This window comes from Hakea prostrata, chromosome 10, assembly GCF_041222555.1.
Source record: "Hakea prostrata isolate BN-2017 chromosome 10, UWA_Hpros_2, whole genome shotgun sequence".
Lineage (NCBI taxonomy): Eukaryota > Viridiplantae > Streptophyta > Magnoliopsida > Proteales > Proteaceae > Hakea > Hakea prostrata.
The window spans coordinates 49,267,955-49,286,476 of NC_142609.1; the positions used below are offsets into that span (position 1 = coordinate 49,267,955).

Sequence of the window (18,522 nt, forward strand, 5' to 3'; positions counted from 1 at the left end):
TATTTCCACATCGGATCCGTTCAGCTTCGCAACATATCTCTGTCGAGCCTCGCCAGTCGCCACGATCCGGCGGGCATGGTTTCCGTGTTAAGTTCTTCGCTACTGTACCAAGGTTGACAGAGAGTTCTTCGCGACTGGTTCAGCGCTATAAGAGAGAGAGAGAGAGAGAAAGGGAAGGGAAGAAGAGAAGCTTCTCTTCTGCAGTCCTTTATCTTCCGGCTAGATTTCTACTGTAGAACTTGCTTCAAATGGTTGATTTCTTTCTCTGATTCGTGGAGGAGTTAAGCATAATTAGGTGAGCAATCTATTAAGTTTTGATGTGATTCGTTCTGTATCATTTCCATTTCTCTACCGTGGAGTTTTATCATCATTTTACTTGTCTTTCTCTATTTTCTGTACTTTGCGTTTTTATGTTCTTTCGATGGTTCTAATACTTCAAATATTTTAGTTTTCTGTTTGGTTCACGAAGTGCTTTATACCTGGTTGTCACGATAGTCCCTAAGTTTAAGTGATGCATTTGTCTCGTTTTTCTTTTTGTTTGGGGGTGGCGTGTTGTCGTGGTAGTTTCTTTGAGTGTTTGGTTTCAGAGAGTCTGTTCCACAAATTACTATGATTCTTCTGTCCGCAGATTCCAAGCTAAAACTTGTCCAATTCTAGGTTAAGATTTTGTCTGCTGAATTTCTTATTGTTATTTTTTCCTCCAGAAATGGCGCGAGTGGAAGATCTTTGGGAGCGGTTGGTCCGTGCCGCGCTGAGGATGGAACGTACTGGGGCAGACGCATTGGACCAACCTGCTGCTGGGATTGCTGGAAATGTACCGTCTTCTCTTACAAATAGTAGAAATATTGATGCTATTTTAAGAGCTGCTGACGAGATTCAAGATGAAGACCCCAATGTATCCAGAATACGTGAGTATTGAGATCTTACACGACCCCAACCCCACCAAAAACCATAGGAAAAAAAAAGCCATTCTTTCCGTGCAGTTTTTAGCTTATAGTTACGATCGAATGTCTTTTGCGTTACTTTCAGTAGAATGGCAAATGTGATAAACACTTAGTACGTGAACTATTTTTAATTCCAACAAATTGATGGCCCAATACAAGAGCGTTTCTATTAAAAAGATGTTGAAGTCATTAGTATGTACTATTTCTCTCACTAACCCTTGTGTTGATATTTTGATGGTCAAAGCTTTGTTCATTTGATGTGATTTAGAGTGCTGTTTGAAAGCTTGTTTGTTCATTAGTGATACAAAACCAATATGTCTAGGCTTTTCGGTGTTTTTGGAAAGTTACGACTATTTAAAAAATTTGAGTCGGCAGGAAGTTCTAAGTTAAATAATAAATTTAGATTTTTCTATCTTGTCCCATTTAAATTGCATCAATTGGAGTCAAAATGACAAGTTAGTTTCGTGTGGTAAAAAATCATTCGAAGAATTAGAAGCTGTATGAGAGTTTAGGTGTTTATTTCTTTCTATCATCTTTATTTGGCACAGTTAATCTCTCTCTATTTTTCTTCGAAAGCTGTATGAGAGTTTAGGTGTTTATTTCTTTCTTTCCTGTTTATTTGGTACAGTTAATCTCTCGCTATTTTGGGATTTCCCTTCATAGCGTATATTTTTTCGTTCTTCCCATACTACCCATCCCATGTGTTAAAAGGGGAATGGAGCAGATCAGATGGCCAACCTGATTTATTGGAAGATAATATTCTAAAAAAGTTGCTGCAAATGCCTTCTTTACTTATGAGACTAAACCCAAAGATACTGCTCCCTTTGTTCCAATGGAAAGGTTGCAGGTTGCTTTGAGTAAACAGATGATTGAGAGTCTCCATTTGTGGTCTAGTGCAATAGTTACATTTGCTAGGAAACCCTTCAACTGGAGTCTAGAAGTTCAAGAATATTCTCTTCGACTGTGCTGTCAAATTGAGTGGGTCTTGATGGAACCATAAGTTTGCTCTATTCTGATCTAGTGGTCGTGGGTTTGATTTAGGAAACAGCCTCTTTGAAGGGATTCTAGACTAAACGTTAAAGGCATTATAATCTAATGAAAGCAAGGGAACCGAGGAAGGTAGTGTAGGTAGTGTAGTCTAGTCTAAATGAAGGCATGGCAACTGGAAAGTTAGTTAATCAGGTTTTTGCTTAATTTTTCTCTATTATTGTCAGTGCACTTCAGTTATGTGGTTAGTTGGAACTTAGAATCATGCTTGAGGGTCTGAAAGCTGGTTGTCGGCCTCCAATTGACAATGTCATCACAGCCATGCAATTCAAGGATATAGTGTATTTCCAAGAGAACTGTTTTGCTTTTATACGGTAATGTTCCATATTTACACACTGTGTTTGTATATGAGTAGACTTTGTCAAATGCACATGATATCATGACTAGGGGAGGGAACATTTAATTTTTTATTTTTATTTTGGGTAAGGTGACTGTGTTTCAGTAATTTTTTGGCTGACAATCCTTTTAACTGCAACTGTATGGGGGTGATCTTGTGCATTTTGCTGTGTTGGGTATGTAAAAGTTCGGTGAAGCATACAGAAGTTAGGATGCTGGATGTTTGATAAACCTTACTGCAGGGAAGTGCCTCAATATTGGTTTTTGTGCTTTTGTCACTCCACAAACTACAAAGTTTGATTAAGGCTAATCAAATTGATTCAGAATATTCAGGAAGTAAAGAATCTTGTCAAATCTTATAACATAGTTGTCAATGGGCATTACCTAGCTGACGAGGGTGAGGTAGAGGCATTTTTTTCAACGGGGTCTAGGTGGTGCCTAAAAACTAAGCATGAGTAGGCGTCCAGGTGAGCCTTGCATACGCGAGATTGAACTATGCGCACCTAGGTTTCCAGGTTGCGGTCTTGGTGAATAGGTGTCTGCCTACTATGTTGGGTCTAATTTTGACTAGCTAATTTTCCCGATAAGCCATAGCATGTAAAAGTTCCTGCCATTAAATTACTAGAGACAGAACTTGAGCTCACACCAAATGAAGATTGAGGATACTTTTTTCCAGTTATAGGGATGTATGGTCCTCCTATTTATGAAATATGTACTATGTAGGCTGATTGATGTAACCCAGGAATATTAGGCCGGTCTTCAGGATCCTCTCTAATAGAACCAGCAGTATTTTGGGTTAATCTTACTGTTTTAGGTCTGAATTCTGCAACTCTTGAAGGACAGCAGCTAAGTCCACTCCAATACACAGTGCGGCTTGGGGTTCTAAGCTGAATTAGGGTTGAGAATTCTGTAAGCTGGTTTTCTGATGTGGACAGCAGCTGTAACTAACTGGGTATGACCTGCGGTTGATCTTGTTGGACTTCCAAACCTTGGGGTTATGAGTAGGAAGTCTAGGGTTAAATGGGGAGAAGTTCTAGGGTTCAGCAAGCTGGAATTGGGTCTGAAAATTGAAGTAGCAATTCTGTTTCAACAGGTTTCTTAATCGCAGCATTTTTCCTCAACTAGGGTCTAAAGGAATTTAGGGTTTTGTAATTTCTAGGGTTTCTAGGCTAGGGTTAGGGTTTGGATCGAGCGTAGGTAGAAATCTTGGGGTGTGAAGTTCAAAAAGGGGTTGGATTTGGGTTTGGATGTTTTAGGTTTTCTAAGGTTTAAGGGAAGAAGATGAGTTGCAGGGTTCTACTAAACTAATAAAGGAAAGGGGCTGTGATGATAATGGAGTGATGGTGGAGGGGAGTCATGTGATCCTGATGGGAGGGGAATCATGTGATCCTGATGGGAGGGAATCATGTGATCCTGATGGGAGGGAAATGAGATGAAGGGGGGAGGAGAATACGAGGGTTTGGGGTTGGGAATAAGTGCTGCTGCTTCTTCTGCAAATAAGGAGGGGAGGGATACTTGCGCAAGGGTTTGGGAAGGGATTGGGGTAGAGGGGGTTGGGGGTGAAGGATCTCTTGATGGTTGCTGTAGATTGAAGGTCTCCAGGCTGCCGTAGGCTGATGAAGGAGATGAAGCTGGAATTTGAAGAGAACGGTAAACAATAGCAGCCATGGGCTGACTTCCTTGGAACCCACAACTCCACTGAAGTCTTCCTTCAATTCTGTATTCTTTATTCAATAATCAAGTCTGTTTTGTTGCTATTTATAGCCTTGTTGTATTCATGGAATATACCTAGGACCCAACAAAAGAAAACCAACTTGAATTCAACTTAGGAAACCTACTTGGACTCAATTTAGGGAATCCCATTTGGATTAGAATTCCCTAATATGACTAGACTTAACTTTCTAAACTAGAAAAGGACTCTTAAGTAAGAGTTCCTAAACGAATACAACTTGCAAATAAGAGATAAACTTTAACCAGGAATCCTACTTGAGATTAGATTCCAACTAAAGATTCCTACTCAGACAAGGACTCTAACCAGCTGACCAAATGAAAAATGAAGAGTAAATCCTAAAATTATTCTGGATCACTTTGGAGCCCAAAGGAGGTGGGGAAATGACCAAAACACCCTTTATGGGGTTCGGCCACTTCTTGGATGCACCAACTAGGACCTTGTGTTGGGTCCAATTTTTGAGGGGCCATATGCTTACTGATTCTGGTTTATCACTGATCTTTCTCTATAAGTGTGATATTTTGGTATGGACTTTGTACAAAGCTGTCAATAAGAATGGGCTTACGTTTGGGCTAGTCATTCTTATGTGACACCTAGGCAACCAGAAGCTCTATTGGTTAGGCTTGCCTGGGCAAGTTGACTACCTTTGGTGGATGAAACAAAAGATCGCTGCAGTAGCCGTTGCCACCACTGCCTACCACCAAAGAGGTGAGTAGAAGGAAGTTGATCTTCCACTGGTTTGAATGTTCAAATCAGTTGCTAAAACAAGATATTCCACAAAGCCGAGTTTCAGAAGGGGTTTATTCAAGGTAACACAATATCATATGGTGTGGTGGGACTCAGGTTAACTGTAAGTAATAGGGAGGGGAATAACTGCTGAAAGGTTTAGCTGAATCAGGAAGTTACAACTCTAAATAATTGCAACTCCTAACGACAATAGGAACAGGGGTAAAACTGAAAATTTAGTTACTGAAGTTAGGGTTTGAAGATTGCAGTTGGTTTGCTGATTTCATACATGAATACACCTTAAATCAGTAGCCTAGTCGAGGAGTCAATAGAAGATTTGATTTCAGTTATGGGTGACCTATAGATCAGCTCTAATGGTGGTAGCGTCGTAATAGACAGATATAACCAGAATGATATCAAATTTGAGTTGAGTTCTATTTTAGGGTTCTTGAACATTTTATTCAAATCTCAAACTCTGCTCTAATTGTATGTTTGCTTAATCTTAAAAAATAAAATAAAAATGCATACTCTTGTATACGAATGTCTAGAATCTAGAGTTTTAGTTTAGAAAACTAAAAGTTCACTTGTCAATGGCTCTAAAAATATGAATAGTAAGATAACCAGCAATAATAGGAGAGCAACAACACAAGATATGGGTTTGTGCCACAGGGTTTTGCCATGTTGGTTCCAATCCTCTCTTTCTTGATCACGCACACAGATTCCTTTTTCAGTGGTGAATGAAAATAGCAGGTATAGCAGAAACTTTCCATGCGGACATTCTTGTATATGAACTCAAAAATAGACTCAATAGACTGAAAGGAAAAGGCCTAATTCAATTCTTAATTTATATTACATAAGTTGACGAGGAAATCAAAATAACAAAGAAATAAAGCTGCTAACCCAATTAACAAGTAGTGCATAGTTGTGTGATGCTGAGGCATGCCGTGTTGGTTTCCCAGTGCCTTACTCCTAATTGTGGCTAAAGCATCCAAGGCAAGTGTCGAATTTGGACAAGAACATGTCCTTTCTAGGTAAAGGCTTTACTCAGTGTATAAGGTTCCCACTTTGAGCAGGGTATGAGGAAGGCAAATGTATGCAACTTCCACTTATTTATAGGGACTGTTTCCAGGGCGTGGCCTTCATGCCCATTCTGGGAAATTCAAAATTGGGCGATGCTTTAGTTCTTTTTCTTTTTGTTGCCTTACTTTTTTCCCTCTTTCTATTCCTATATCCACCTGCTCTTTTGCCTGGATCTGGTTTGAAGCTTCAATAAGGTAATCTTAAACTCTAGCAGAAGGATTATCTGTTGTAGCAGATCTGGAATTGATGTTGAATTTGGCCACAGCCAAATTCTTAGTGGTAGCTTTAGTAATACCTAGAGAAACAGAAAAGCACACAGCTCAATTTAACGTTCAAAGCAACGTAGTAAGATAAAATGCTTTAAATGTCACCGTTTAAAAATTCTCTTGATAATTAAGAAATTTCAAAGTCCAAATATATTATGTTGAAACCACAGAAGAAGTCTTAAGTATGATGGGAGTTTGGGGAGGTTATCGTAAGGAAATAAAAGGGACTAGGTAAGATGACCACTGCTATTTGAGGTCTATATCTGGTTGTCCCTGAGGTCTTTTCTCAGAAGAGATACAACTTGAAGATTCTCAAAGAGCTCCTCTACCCGCTTGACTAACCTAACCCTAACCATCTTCTTATGTATGTATCAAAAAAAGGGGGGGGGGCAACCAAGTGCACGAGGCTCCTGTTACTGCAGTGCAAATCCTACCACTACAGTCCATGTTTGGTGCACTGCTATCTGGAAATTCTTTACATTATAGATTGATACAACCTAGGAAACAATTACTTCAAAGGAACCTCAGTATCTTATTGATGTAGCCTCAGAACACCAGATAAACAAGATCTGGATCAAAGCCAACCATTTCATTTAAAAGAAAGTGCTTTTTGGAATTGCAGTCATGGGGCCTATGTGGTGAACAAAGATTTCCAAAAAGCGAGTTCCCAGGCATACCTGTAAGTCTGAAACTTCAAGCATGAAACATTTGGTGGTTTATATTGGCTGTGCTATTTTTGGATCAATCAAAGCTGTAACAGAGTCTCAATGGGAGGGTTTTAGATATATGGGGTGAATTTTCTTGATGATGGAGAACTGGGGTTTGTAGGTGTCAGAATCGGCTGATATTTGGAGGGGCAGGTAATGAGTTTAATGACCTAGGGTGCATGATCCTCCAAGCTAGGAGGTGTAAATGGGTTTAATTTCCCTAAACCCTTGTTCTTGATTTTAGGCTTTGAAGTAGTACAGAATTTCAAGAAGATATTTGTATCTTGAGATTGGCTGGATGGAATGGGGTGAAATTAAATCAAATTTAATTGCTTCTGGGGGGAGGCTGTGGTTTAGATTTTATACTAAACTGAGGGTCAGTTATGGAGTTGCTAAGTTTCTTGAATCTTGATGGAAAAGGGATTCACTTGGCTTCTTGGACTTGAAAAACAGAAAAAAGAGGGAAAGAAGGTGTGGATGGGCCTGTACTATAATAATGCTAATGGAGATTGCAGGCGAAACCACAAGCTAACCCAGGTTTTTTGACTTTAATTGCCAAGATTGTTATCCACCTAGTTAGGATGCAGGGTTGGATTTCAAACTCCGCTTTCCAGACAGTCCTGGACTTTAAGCTCCATTAATACCTTCCATTGGGGAACAAGAAACTCAAGCAGAAAAGAATCACATAAACTGAACTCTATCCCTCATACGCTTCCCTCAAAGGAGTCTAAAGGCTCATTTGGCCAAAATTACATTCCTAACAGAAAAGAGCACTTAATAAATCCTAGTAAAAAACAACTCTGGTCCTCTTTCATGTGTGGAAGTCCATAAACTGAGTTTAAAACATAATTAAAAAGCTGAACAAAATAAAAATAAAAAACTGAAGCAAGGACTGATGGGACAGCTATTTTCCCGTTTCAAAGTTGGGTAGAAGTACTTGTTTTTGCCACTGCTTGACTGAAAATCAACATAACCGGAAAAAAACTACAGTATGGGAATATTTCCTTACTAGTACAACTACAAGTGCTGGGCAGCAGCCCGAAAAGCCCTATTTGGGTCCCTTCTTGAAGATGCAGCAGGTCTTTGGATCTGCATCACTTACCTCACCACATACCCTCTTATAACCTCATGTTCTCCACTTCTCCATGTTATCTACATCATACCTAATCCAGTACAGGAAGATGGGGAGAATACAAGTGATTCTGTTGAACGTAAATGGTTGCTATTGCTTGCCAGGGAACAGGGGCCTCTGGGTAATTGTGTATTTCATGCTAACATGGGACAGCTCATTTGTTGGGGATTTCCTTGGACCAATCTGAAGAGAGGATCTGTCTAAGCAGACCTTAGAGCTCCTAAACTGGATTGGAACTTCTGATTGGTGATGGATTTGGCTTGTTGGAATATTGAGGAGGAAGTGATACAGACCAAATTATGAAGAAAAAGAAGGCAACAGTGATCATATGAACAGTGCCACAGCTCATATATGCCTTCTCCAGGCATGCTCTTTAGAAGATCTTGTCGGCCCATAAGCGGAGAAAGCTTTTATTTAGTGCTGCCATAGTTTGATTTCCATATTTATATTTATTAAAGTAGTCTTTGATTTTCTAATTTCAGTTTTACAATATTAATCTTGTTCTGTAAAATAGAAATTTATATTTTGATGTATGGCCACTAGATTTATGTTTTTTTTGGGGTGCGGGGAGGGGGGAAGTGAGATATTATAGGTTTATGAATTGGAACCTCCCTAGTATTGATTGATTTAGTTTCTTAATTAGATTGGGACTGGTTGTTGCTTTGTGATTGGATTATTATAAATAAGAGAGACGGCTGAGCTGAGAAGGACAGAGATTAAGGAGAAAAGAGTCATAGTTGAAGCTGTGGGATGCAGAAACTGTGGGTGAGGGCTGAGTGAGCTGATCCTAACCTCCCTCTCCCTTTCTTCTATGTTCCTCTATTCTTCGTTGTTCATTATGTTCTCCTTCACATGTAATAGAAGCCGTAAAAAAAAGTGTTCCGGTTATTTAATTTTGTTCTTTATTGTATTCATCATGCTGTGTCAACCTTCGTGGTCTTAGATTGACTTTTGCATTAGAAAGATCCTGCAAATGTTGCGTGATGGATGGTGAGCCTAGCAGGGGAACATCTACTAGCTGTTTTTGATATGCGGTGTAGAAACAATGGAGTTCTATATCTGTTAATTTGGTGGCTGTTTAACCTGATAAATCGACAGATTGTGCAGCCAAAGGTTTACTGTGGAAATGATATCACATAATTTTTTTTATTTTTTATTTTCTTGTGTTTTTCATGATAGGGAAATGTCAGTGTATAAGATGATTTACTAGCTTTTGTGTGCTGCCCTATTTGTGAGGGCCCAAGAGGTTAGGGTTTTCGTTTTGGTATTCTTATACTGGCATAGTGCGCTACGAGTACCTCAGTTTAAACAATTCCTCTCCAAAATGATGAAACAAGCCTACAAGTATAAGAAAATATGGAATTAGACACTATAAGTGTGACTTGTGAGTTGTGGTTGCATAGGAAAAATGCCCCCAGACTCTGGTTGTGCAGAAGCCTTAGGCACTTTATTCGCCCTTTTACTAGTTATTCTATATGCTGAAATTCTTCTTCCTGTCTTATGTCTTGTTCTCAGGAGGTATGGACATAATGTTATTATAACCTCATCTTGGCCCCTCAGTTGCTCATAAGTATATTCATTTATGGAGATATCTGTTTTACAGCTACTTTTAGTGTAACTGAAATGGTGGGAATAAACTAAAAACAGTGGATGCTCACAGTAATTCTGGTTAGTAATTATAAATGTTTTCAGTTTAAGGGTAATTTATGGTGCTAAATTTTGCTTCTAGGAACAGCTAGTGGCTTGCTTTACCTTTATGGCTGTACCTCACTTAACCACTCTTAGTTTGACCTCATTCGCCTTAATTTCTATTACATGGGTGCAGTTGTGGTATTCTTCTGATATCCTGTTTTAATATGATGCAGTATGCGAGCATGCTTATTCATTAGCACAGAACTTGGATCCCAATAGTGAAGGTAGAGGTGTGCTACAGTTCAAGACTGGTTTGATGTCTGTTATCAAGGTATATCTTTGTTTCTGGTTGTTGAGTAATAATAGTTTTGACCCACATGGACACTTGCACTATATACTATATTGAATGAACTTGTGGATAATTTTTGCACTATTTAGAAACCTAAAATTATCATGTTTCTAAAAAATTAGAATCATTGGAAAGCCTACTAAAACATTACAATCATGTTTTGAAAGTCAAACCCTCAAGGCAACCATGGCAATAGGAATTAGGTCAAAACTAAGTCATTTTTTTGGACGAATAAAAAAATGCAGTACTGAATTGAAAGTTGATATAGTCCTTGTTCTGGAATAAGAATTTGACTCAAAACCAGGATGCTGATCTATTCCTTTTTGGGTTGATGGGCCAACTGAAGACATGGAATGATTCCTCAAAAGTGAGAGTTGAGCCAATGGCTAGACTAGGACTGAGGAGTTCTGGAGTTGTTAGTTCAGTTAAACAGAAAGTTGCAAACACTAGCATTCAGATACAGTTAGCAACTTAGCGCCTTAGCTGCGAGGAAACATCAATCTTGGGGTGTCAAATCAAACCGAAACCCTTCACTGAACCAAAATGAACTGTTTAAACTGAAACCGGCTGACCGTTTAATTAATGTGCTGGTCATGGTGCCAAAGATGAAACCATTTATTTAAGAGCATATAGCAAAGAGATCCCAAGATAGCATCCTTAATTCGCTGGGCCCATTGTAGAAATACAATGTTTGGCAGAATGGCTTATTGATCCATGATCTCAAGCCCTTTATTTATAATTAAGTGGAAAGTAGAATATTACAAGGAATAGAATTCTATATGAATACAAACTCTAACTTAACTCCTATACAAACTCTTATTAGACTCCTAATAGATTCCAACACTCCCCTCAAGTTGAGGCAAGATATTACTCATGCCTAACGCCTACAATAGGAAGGAAACTCCCAATCCCAGTGAAAACACGCTAATTGGTCTTCGATCTTACAAAAGGCATGCGATAAGCCCTTGTTCCAACTTCCTTGACAAAAAACCGCAATTCAAGGCTTAGTTCGATCATGTTGCCGGATTATTAGCAATACTAATAGCAGCCTTGTTGTCACAATATAACATCAGGGGTTTGGAACTTGGACCCAATATCTTGCAGAAGCCTTTCAACCATAGAGCTCACAAACCCACGAACCATAGCCCATATTCAGCTTCAAGACTAGATAAAGCTACCACATTCTGCTTCTTACTTCTCCAAGTAACTAGATTTCCTCCAATAAAGGACAGAACCTGAAATTGACTTTTCGTCTGGAGATCCAGCCCCCGCTCGGATGCTTCACTTTAGATTATCGGTGGGTGACAAAAGTATTCCTTTTCCAGGAGTTCCCTTCAAATCGTAGTATTCGATAATGACCTTCATATGAGCTAAATATGGATCATGCATGAATTGACTCACTATACCTACAGCATAAGCAATGTCGGCCGGTGTGAGACAAGTAGATAAGCTTCCCTACCAGCCTTTGGTATCTTCCTTTGTCCTGGTTCTCCCTCTTTTTCTTTAAGTTTAGCTCCAGCTTCAATAGGGGTATCAACTACTTTACACCCCAACATTCCCACCGATAATAGATCTAGGACATACTTCTGGGATAGGAATATACCTTTATTGACGAGCCACCTCAATCCCTAGGAAATCGTAACTTCCCTAGATCTTTAATTTCAAACTCTTTGCCAAGATAGTCCTTCAACTTTTGAATTTCTTCACCATCATTCCCTGGATGACAATATCGTCTACATAGACAATGAGAAGTGTGATGTTAGTACTTGACTTCTTGACAAATAGTGTATGATCAGCATTGCTTTGCTTGTACCCAATAGAAGTCATTGCCTTCGAAGGCGTCCAAACCAGATCTAGGAGACGTTTAACCCAATATTGACCTCTTCAACCGACGGACTTTCCCGCAGATTGCATCGGAAAAACCAGTGGGATTTCCATATAGACCTCTTCTGCTAACTCCCCATGTAAGAAGGCATTCTTACGCTAGTTGGTGCAAGTTCCAGTGTTTGTTCACGCACGGACAACGGAACCGAGATAGTTTGCAACCGGGGCAAAGGTCTCGATAATCAATCCCATAGGTCGGGTAAACCCCGCAACTAGTCTAGCTTTCAACGTGAGATCCATCCATATTTGTTTAACCACAAATACCCATTTGCAGCCCTGGTTTTTTCCGGAGGAAGTGTAACCAGCTCCCAAGTGTCATTTTTCTTCATTGCTGCATTTCCTCTACCATAGCTTCCTTCCATCTCTTATCGCATAGGCTTCCGCCAACTTTAGGAACAGATACGGATGACGGAGAGGATATAAAAGCACGGTAGGAGTCGGACAAAGAGTTATAAGAAACATATTTAGCTATGGGATGTTGAGTACAAGATCGACCCTTTCTAAAGCAATAGGAAGATCGAAGAAGATACCTCGGAGAATCGATTCGGAGCAGGAGACCGAAGTGGTAACGTATCCCCTTTCTCCACCGCTTAGCCGGTGTATTTCTTCCTCCGATAAGTGCACCTCTTTATTTTGGTCAACTGGTTTGAAAGACCCCAAAGGTGTCTCACAGAGTGGTCTCCCCTTGGCTAGGTTCTTCACATGGTTCGAAATTGAAGGGGAGGATTAGAGTCCTCAGTATACGGCCGAAGTCTCCCCCCGGTCGGGAAACTCTTCCGGGACTCTTAAGTTGTGTTGGTGTGTGAAAGGAAGATCTAGAGTCGGAAAGAACACCTCTCCTCAGGACTCTCCCCCGGAGAGGTGTATAGTAAGGGCAAAACTCAGAAAAGTACATCCATGGATACAATGGTTTTCTTGGAGGGAGGATGATAACATTTGTACCCTTTCCGAGTAGCAGAATACCCCAAAATATGCAGCGTAGGCTGCGGGGAGCCAACTTACCGGTGGTGGGCTGTGATTCGGCATAACACACGCATCCAAAAACCTTTGGAGAAATAACAAAGAAGAGGCTCCTTGAAGAATCTCATTAGGACATTTAAAACCAAGTATCCTACTGGGCATCCTATTCATAAGGTAGAAGCAGTGAGAATAGCATCACCGATCGGTCGGGTACATTCATAGCAATCATAATAGAACGGGCTATCTCAAGAGATGGATTTTCCTTTCGGCCACCAGGGCAGCGACAAGAAAGGAGAAGCGAGGGAGAGATACGAAAACACAAAACCGGCAGCACGCGAAGGACCACGGGGCAGAAGAGTAAAAATGAAAACAGAAAACATCGGAAAACAGAAAAGATAAACCAGAGAACGAGAGGACAATCAATAAAAGAACAAAGACAGGGGAAGACACACGCGGGGGGACCCACACACGAGAAAACAAAAAGGAAACATAGAAGAGAAGGAAAAAGAGAAGAGGCCGAAAAAGCGAGCCACAAAAAAAACCCATACAAGAAGAAACAAACGGAAAACAAGAGCCAGAGGGGGGACCAGCCAGGGCCACGATGAAGGTGAAACCGAATGGACGATTAGAAGATGTAGTCGGAGAGAGAAGTAGATCTTCAATCGGCGAGCAAATAAAGTCCATGTAGAACGAATCCCGACGGACCGAAAGACACAAAAGATGGGAAAAATGACACAATAAGCAGGAAGACGGCGATAGAGAGCAAGAGAGAGAAAGAGGGAACAGAAAACAGACAAAGACAGGGATGGAGAAGGAAGGCCCCAGAAGGAAGAAAGGAGCACGAAGAAACCCGAAGGGAGCAAGAAGAAAAAGAGGATAAAGCAATGATCGGGCTCGGACAAAATCCAAGGAGTAGAACGAAGAAACTGGAAGCTGAAAAGAGAGAGCAAGGAGGAGGGGAAGTAGAGGAAGCAGGGAGAGGGACGGGAGAAGAGGGAAAGGCAAAGAAGAACCGGAGAGACCAAACCGAGGGGCGGGAAAGCGGAGAAGAGCGACGTGCCAAAATCAGCAGGCTTCCCATGGAGTCAACAATTTCCTCAGTATGATAGGGTTTGTGAGGTGCTCACACTGACAATCACCTTAGCCGGATCAGATTTAGTGCGAACAGACTGAAAGCGATTTCTCCAAAAAGGAGTAGAAGCATGGCTAAGAGACCCACACGAACAAGAGCAAAGACGCAGGAGGAAAGGGAGAACGACAAGAGGGAGACGACACGCAAACGCAAGAAGCAAACGAACACAAGGCAAAGGCACACAGGAAGGGGGGAAACCCAAAGATCCAACCGCCAAAGAGAGCAACCAGATAAAGGGGAGAGCGGGAGTCTCAGAAGCGAGCAAAAGGCACACCCCAAGCCAAGGAGAGCCCGAGGGCAGCGATCAGAAAGATATCCAGGGCAAATGGAATCAGGAACAAGAGAAAGACAAAAAGAGAGCACGAGATCACCGGGAAAGCGGGAGAAGGGAAGGGGCCGAATGACAACAAGTCCCCAGAAAGTAAGAAGCGGACGGACCAAACAAAAAGCCACAAATCACCGAAAGAGGATGAAAAGGGTAAGCGGGGCGGGGGAGCAGAGTACAGAAGTGCCATGTTGAAAAAAGAGCACACGGAAAAAAACAAACGGCAAATGCAAACCCAAACAAGATATGATAAACCCCCCCCCGCTAACAGAATAGTAGATTAGAAGAAAAATATAATAAATGGTCAGCCAAATATGTAATGGTTTGGTTTGGTTGGTAAATTTGGTTTAAAATATGATCTAAATTTGGTTGGGAATGGAAAAAACCAAACGGTTCGGCCAAAGAGAATTAGGGAACAAATATGGCCAATGGGGAAGGGCCAGCAACAAGGGAGACGGGATATAGAAAGGGTTACCGGTTCGATGGAGAGGCGTGATCAGAATCGGAAGTAAAGGTGAAGGCGATGGGGCCCCCTGGGAGCCCACTGAGTGCAGAGAAAGAAATTGGTTGCGATGGATTTGTGAGGGTTTGCAACGAGCAAACCAGCGAAGCAGCAGCAGCAGCAGCCACACGGACTAACGCAAGAAGCAGCTCAGCCACGGATTCTAATCGCAAGAAGCAGCAGCAGGTTGTGGTCTCCCGTGATTCTAACGCAAGAAGCAGCAGCAGGTTGTGGTTCTCCCCCTCGATCGAGGTGGAACGAAACAATAGTGCAGCGGTGCGATGGGTTTGAAAAGGAAAAAATCTGCCAAACGATGGTTGCAGAATTAGGTTGAGAAGAACAAGAAAAAACGCGAAGGGTTTGGAGAAAAAGGTAATCGCGTGGGTTAATGGGTTTGAAGAAATAGAAAAAAAGAAGAACAACCAAGAAAGGCTCGATGCCAGTAGAAATACAAGTGGGAATGGCAGATCCAGATCCAAGCCCTATTATAATAAGTGGAAAGTAGAATATACAAGGAATAGAATTTATATGAATACAAACTCTAACTTAACTCCTTAAAAAACTAAACAAAAACCATTAAAAAAGGGCCCCAAAAAAATAAAAAAAAGAAAAAAAAAAAAACCCACCACAAAAAGGAAAAAAAAAAAACCCCTTCCCCTCTTCCTCAGGGGGGGGGAGAGGGGGGCGCAGGGGGGGGGGGGGGCGGGGGGGGGGGGGGGGGGGGAGGGGGGGGGCAGGGAGGAAAGAAGAGGCGGGGGCGGCGGGGCGGGGGGAGGGGTGGGGGGGGGGGGGGGGGGGGGGGGGGGGGCCCCACCCCCCGGGAGGTGGGGGGGGGGGGGGGGGGGGGGAAAATAACGCCTATGGTTTTTTAGAACGTAACCAGAAAAAACCATCCAGATGCCATGTATGCGACTGCTTTATGCACATCAACCTTCGCACCCACGATGCGATGTCTGTGCTATTCATCAGAATAGTCAGAGGACTTGAATATGGAGACATGGTGGTGTAGGAGGAATATGAGGAAGGTCCTACACCACCAGAGATCCATTGAGGTGATGGATAGAATTCGGTTCGCTTGTATTGAAAATGCCGGTGATATAAGATCCTCGATCTGATGGTAAGAACTCTGTCACCACCAGGACTTCTGATTAGGATGCCTAAGGGACCCAACAGCTCTGAGATTAGCCAAGTTATGGCTTCTCCCCACTCCCCAACTACGTTGAGTCACTAGTCCTACCGCTTTCCCTAGCATCAGCGCTGGTAGAACTCCATATGGAGTGGTCCCTTCTCTGTTCAGACATTCTTCTCCTTCCTTGGGTTCAAGGACTCCCTACAAAGCCCTGTGAAATTGTCGCCACCCAGGTTTTATTGATTCCATTGGTGATCCATTGGAGTAACATTCCAGCAAAAACTAGCAAGAAAGGAGGCAACGGACCCTATCGTTGCAAGATGAAACCCTATTTCTGAAGTAGGTGTATTTTTTTTCCTTGAACTTTAAGTTCAAGGGTATTAAGGTAATCTTCTATCCATTTGAGGGTATTTTTGGAATTAGAAAAAGATAAATGATGGTTTAACGGAAATCAGTAATGGTGTACTAATGTGTCCACTGCAAGTCCGACTCTGAGGTGCCTGTGCTTATGAAACATAAAACGGGATGTCAGCGAGTTAGAGGTTCTGCTATGGAGTCTTGCTGCAATTTGCTCTTTATTTAATTGGGTCAGTCTGGTTTACATCTTTTATGTTGTGGGGTGTCACTGCAATTTGCTTTTTATTTAATTGGATCAGTCTAGTTTGCATCTTTTTAACCCAACAGTCTTGTACCGATCTAATTGAAAGAAGGCTAACTATAACCAGACTGTCTAAGCTGTTTTAAAAGCTGACATTACTAGTAATCCACTAGTCCGCCACCATGGAAGAAGTAACTCAGTAGTAAAGAAACTGTTTATCAATATTTGTGTTAAAAATTGCAATAAGTTGGGGAATATTGAAGAAAATCCTTTTCAATGTCTTTGAATGTATGGGGCGTGCTGTATGGGCTGCTCATTTCCCTTTTAGAAACTCCTTGGAGAGGAAATTGGTATAAATAAGGCTTTCTGTAGTATAGTTTGACTTTATGATTATTTGACATATTAAAACATAAATAGATGTCTTTGTATGATCACGACCCCTATTTCTCATTTAAGAAAATTAATTTAAGTATAAATTCATAACTAGAACAAAGGCTGCTTATGATTATCACACTTTTGTTTATGCAGGTGCCATTAATGAGTATGTAAGAATTGCTTCTTAAATAGGGGTAAAATGGTAAAATTAACTAAAAGTAGGATAGAACTTTGCGTTTTTCTCTCTCCAACCTCCACCTTGTTCCTATCTTCTTCTTTATAATTTATTAAGGGTATAAACCAATAAAATCTAATCAAACTGGTGATTTATTTACAGGGTAAACCAAAACCCACCCAAAGCCAAACCGGTAATGCATAATATATTATTTACCCAACTATATCAATCCCTTTTTTTTTTTTTTTTCTTTCCTTCCCTTCTGGTTATATATTATATTATGTTTAGTAATAGCCAAACCATTATTGTTTATAACCCGTAACCTATTGTCATAATTGATTATTCATAAATAGATCATAAGCATAAGAATAAGTCATGCCAAAGAGAGCCTAAGTAAATGGTATTTGAAACTGTTTAGCGTAAACCAATTGACTGAATCCATCTAAGACCCTATACAACCATGGGACTGAAACCTTAGAAACATTTTGAGCTTTGAACTGAAATTGTTTATTAAATGGTCGTGGTTTTGATTTTGAGACTGTTATAATTCAATGTACGTGCTATGGTTTTTACCTGAAGCATACAAGACCGAACAAAACTGGGTTGTTTAACAGCTTCACATTAACCGTATTCATAGATTAGCTAGTGGATATCAAAGTAGCAACTGAGGAAAGAAATTATTATGTTTAGGTCTAGGGAACAAACTAGCATGTGATATATAGAATTTTGATATTTACGGAGAATCAGCTACTAATAAATAATATGTTAGAGTTAGAAAACTCTGTATGGTGGTCCTAGTGGAGTGAGGATGTGGAGATGGATGAGTGGCAAATCTTGAAAGGGGAGTAGATCCCATACATGATTAGCTATGAGAAAGTCATTTGAAGTGGCATGGCTCAAAGGTGGCTTTCTAGGTGACATGTTCCAATAAAGAGAAATATTGGATTCAGATTGAATGAACTGAAAGAGCCAAGGGCAGGTCTAAAATGACCTTAGAAAAAGTGGTGAGACTGTGAGAGTAGGCATGTATAGCTCAGGCTCTGTATCAGGTATGAAGATGAAGCCATAGATTGAATAGGATGGACTAGTGGCTAGTCTTTCAGTATCTCAATTCATAAGGATAGTGTTTTAGGTTTTTAGGGTTTGTGGTAATTTATCGGGTTACAGAAGAACCAGGTTATAGTGGTTGGATGAGGGTGAAAGTTGGAGGGAACTTAGGTAATGGTATGTCAGGATGATCCTTAAAAGTTTGGGATAGTTCTAATGGTTAGATTGATAAAATTTGACTTTTGGATTTTTGAGGAGTACAAAAAATCAAGAAAGGGGGTTAAAAACTTGGATCATGGAATGTAATTTGACATGTAATCTTGATTGGAGGAAGGGAATCATATGTATAGGCTGTGGGTTGGATTTCCAATTTCACCCCAAGAAGAGGGGATGTATTTCCAATGGATCTTAATTGTATTTGAACTGGAGATAGGTTAGAAAGAGAAA

The 18,522-nt window shown here is 40.8% G+C and overlaps 1 protein-coding gene across 2 annotated transcripts in view; it reads left to right on the top strand.

The window, feature by feature from the left end:
* The window catches only part of GSL10 (glucan synthase-like 10), a 126,135-nt gene continuing 107,613 nt past the window's right edge, over nt 1-18,522 (top strand). For both annotated transcript variants that reach the window (XM_089136988.1, XM_089136990.1), the window contains exons 1-3: nt 1-295; nt 705-908; nt 9,833-9,930. In XM_089136988.1, the coding sequence (XP_088993114.1) occupies nt 707-908; nt 9,833-9,930 (300 nt within the window). In that variant the 5' untranslated portion in view covers nt 1-295; nt 705-706. The remainder of the gene's footprint in view (nt 296-704; nt 909-9,832; nt 9,931-18,522) is intronic.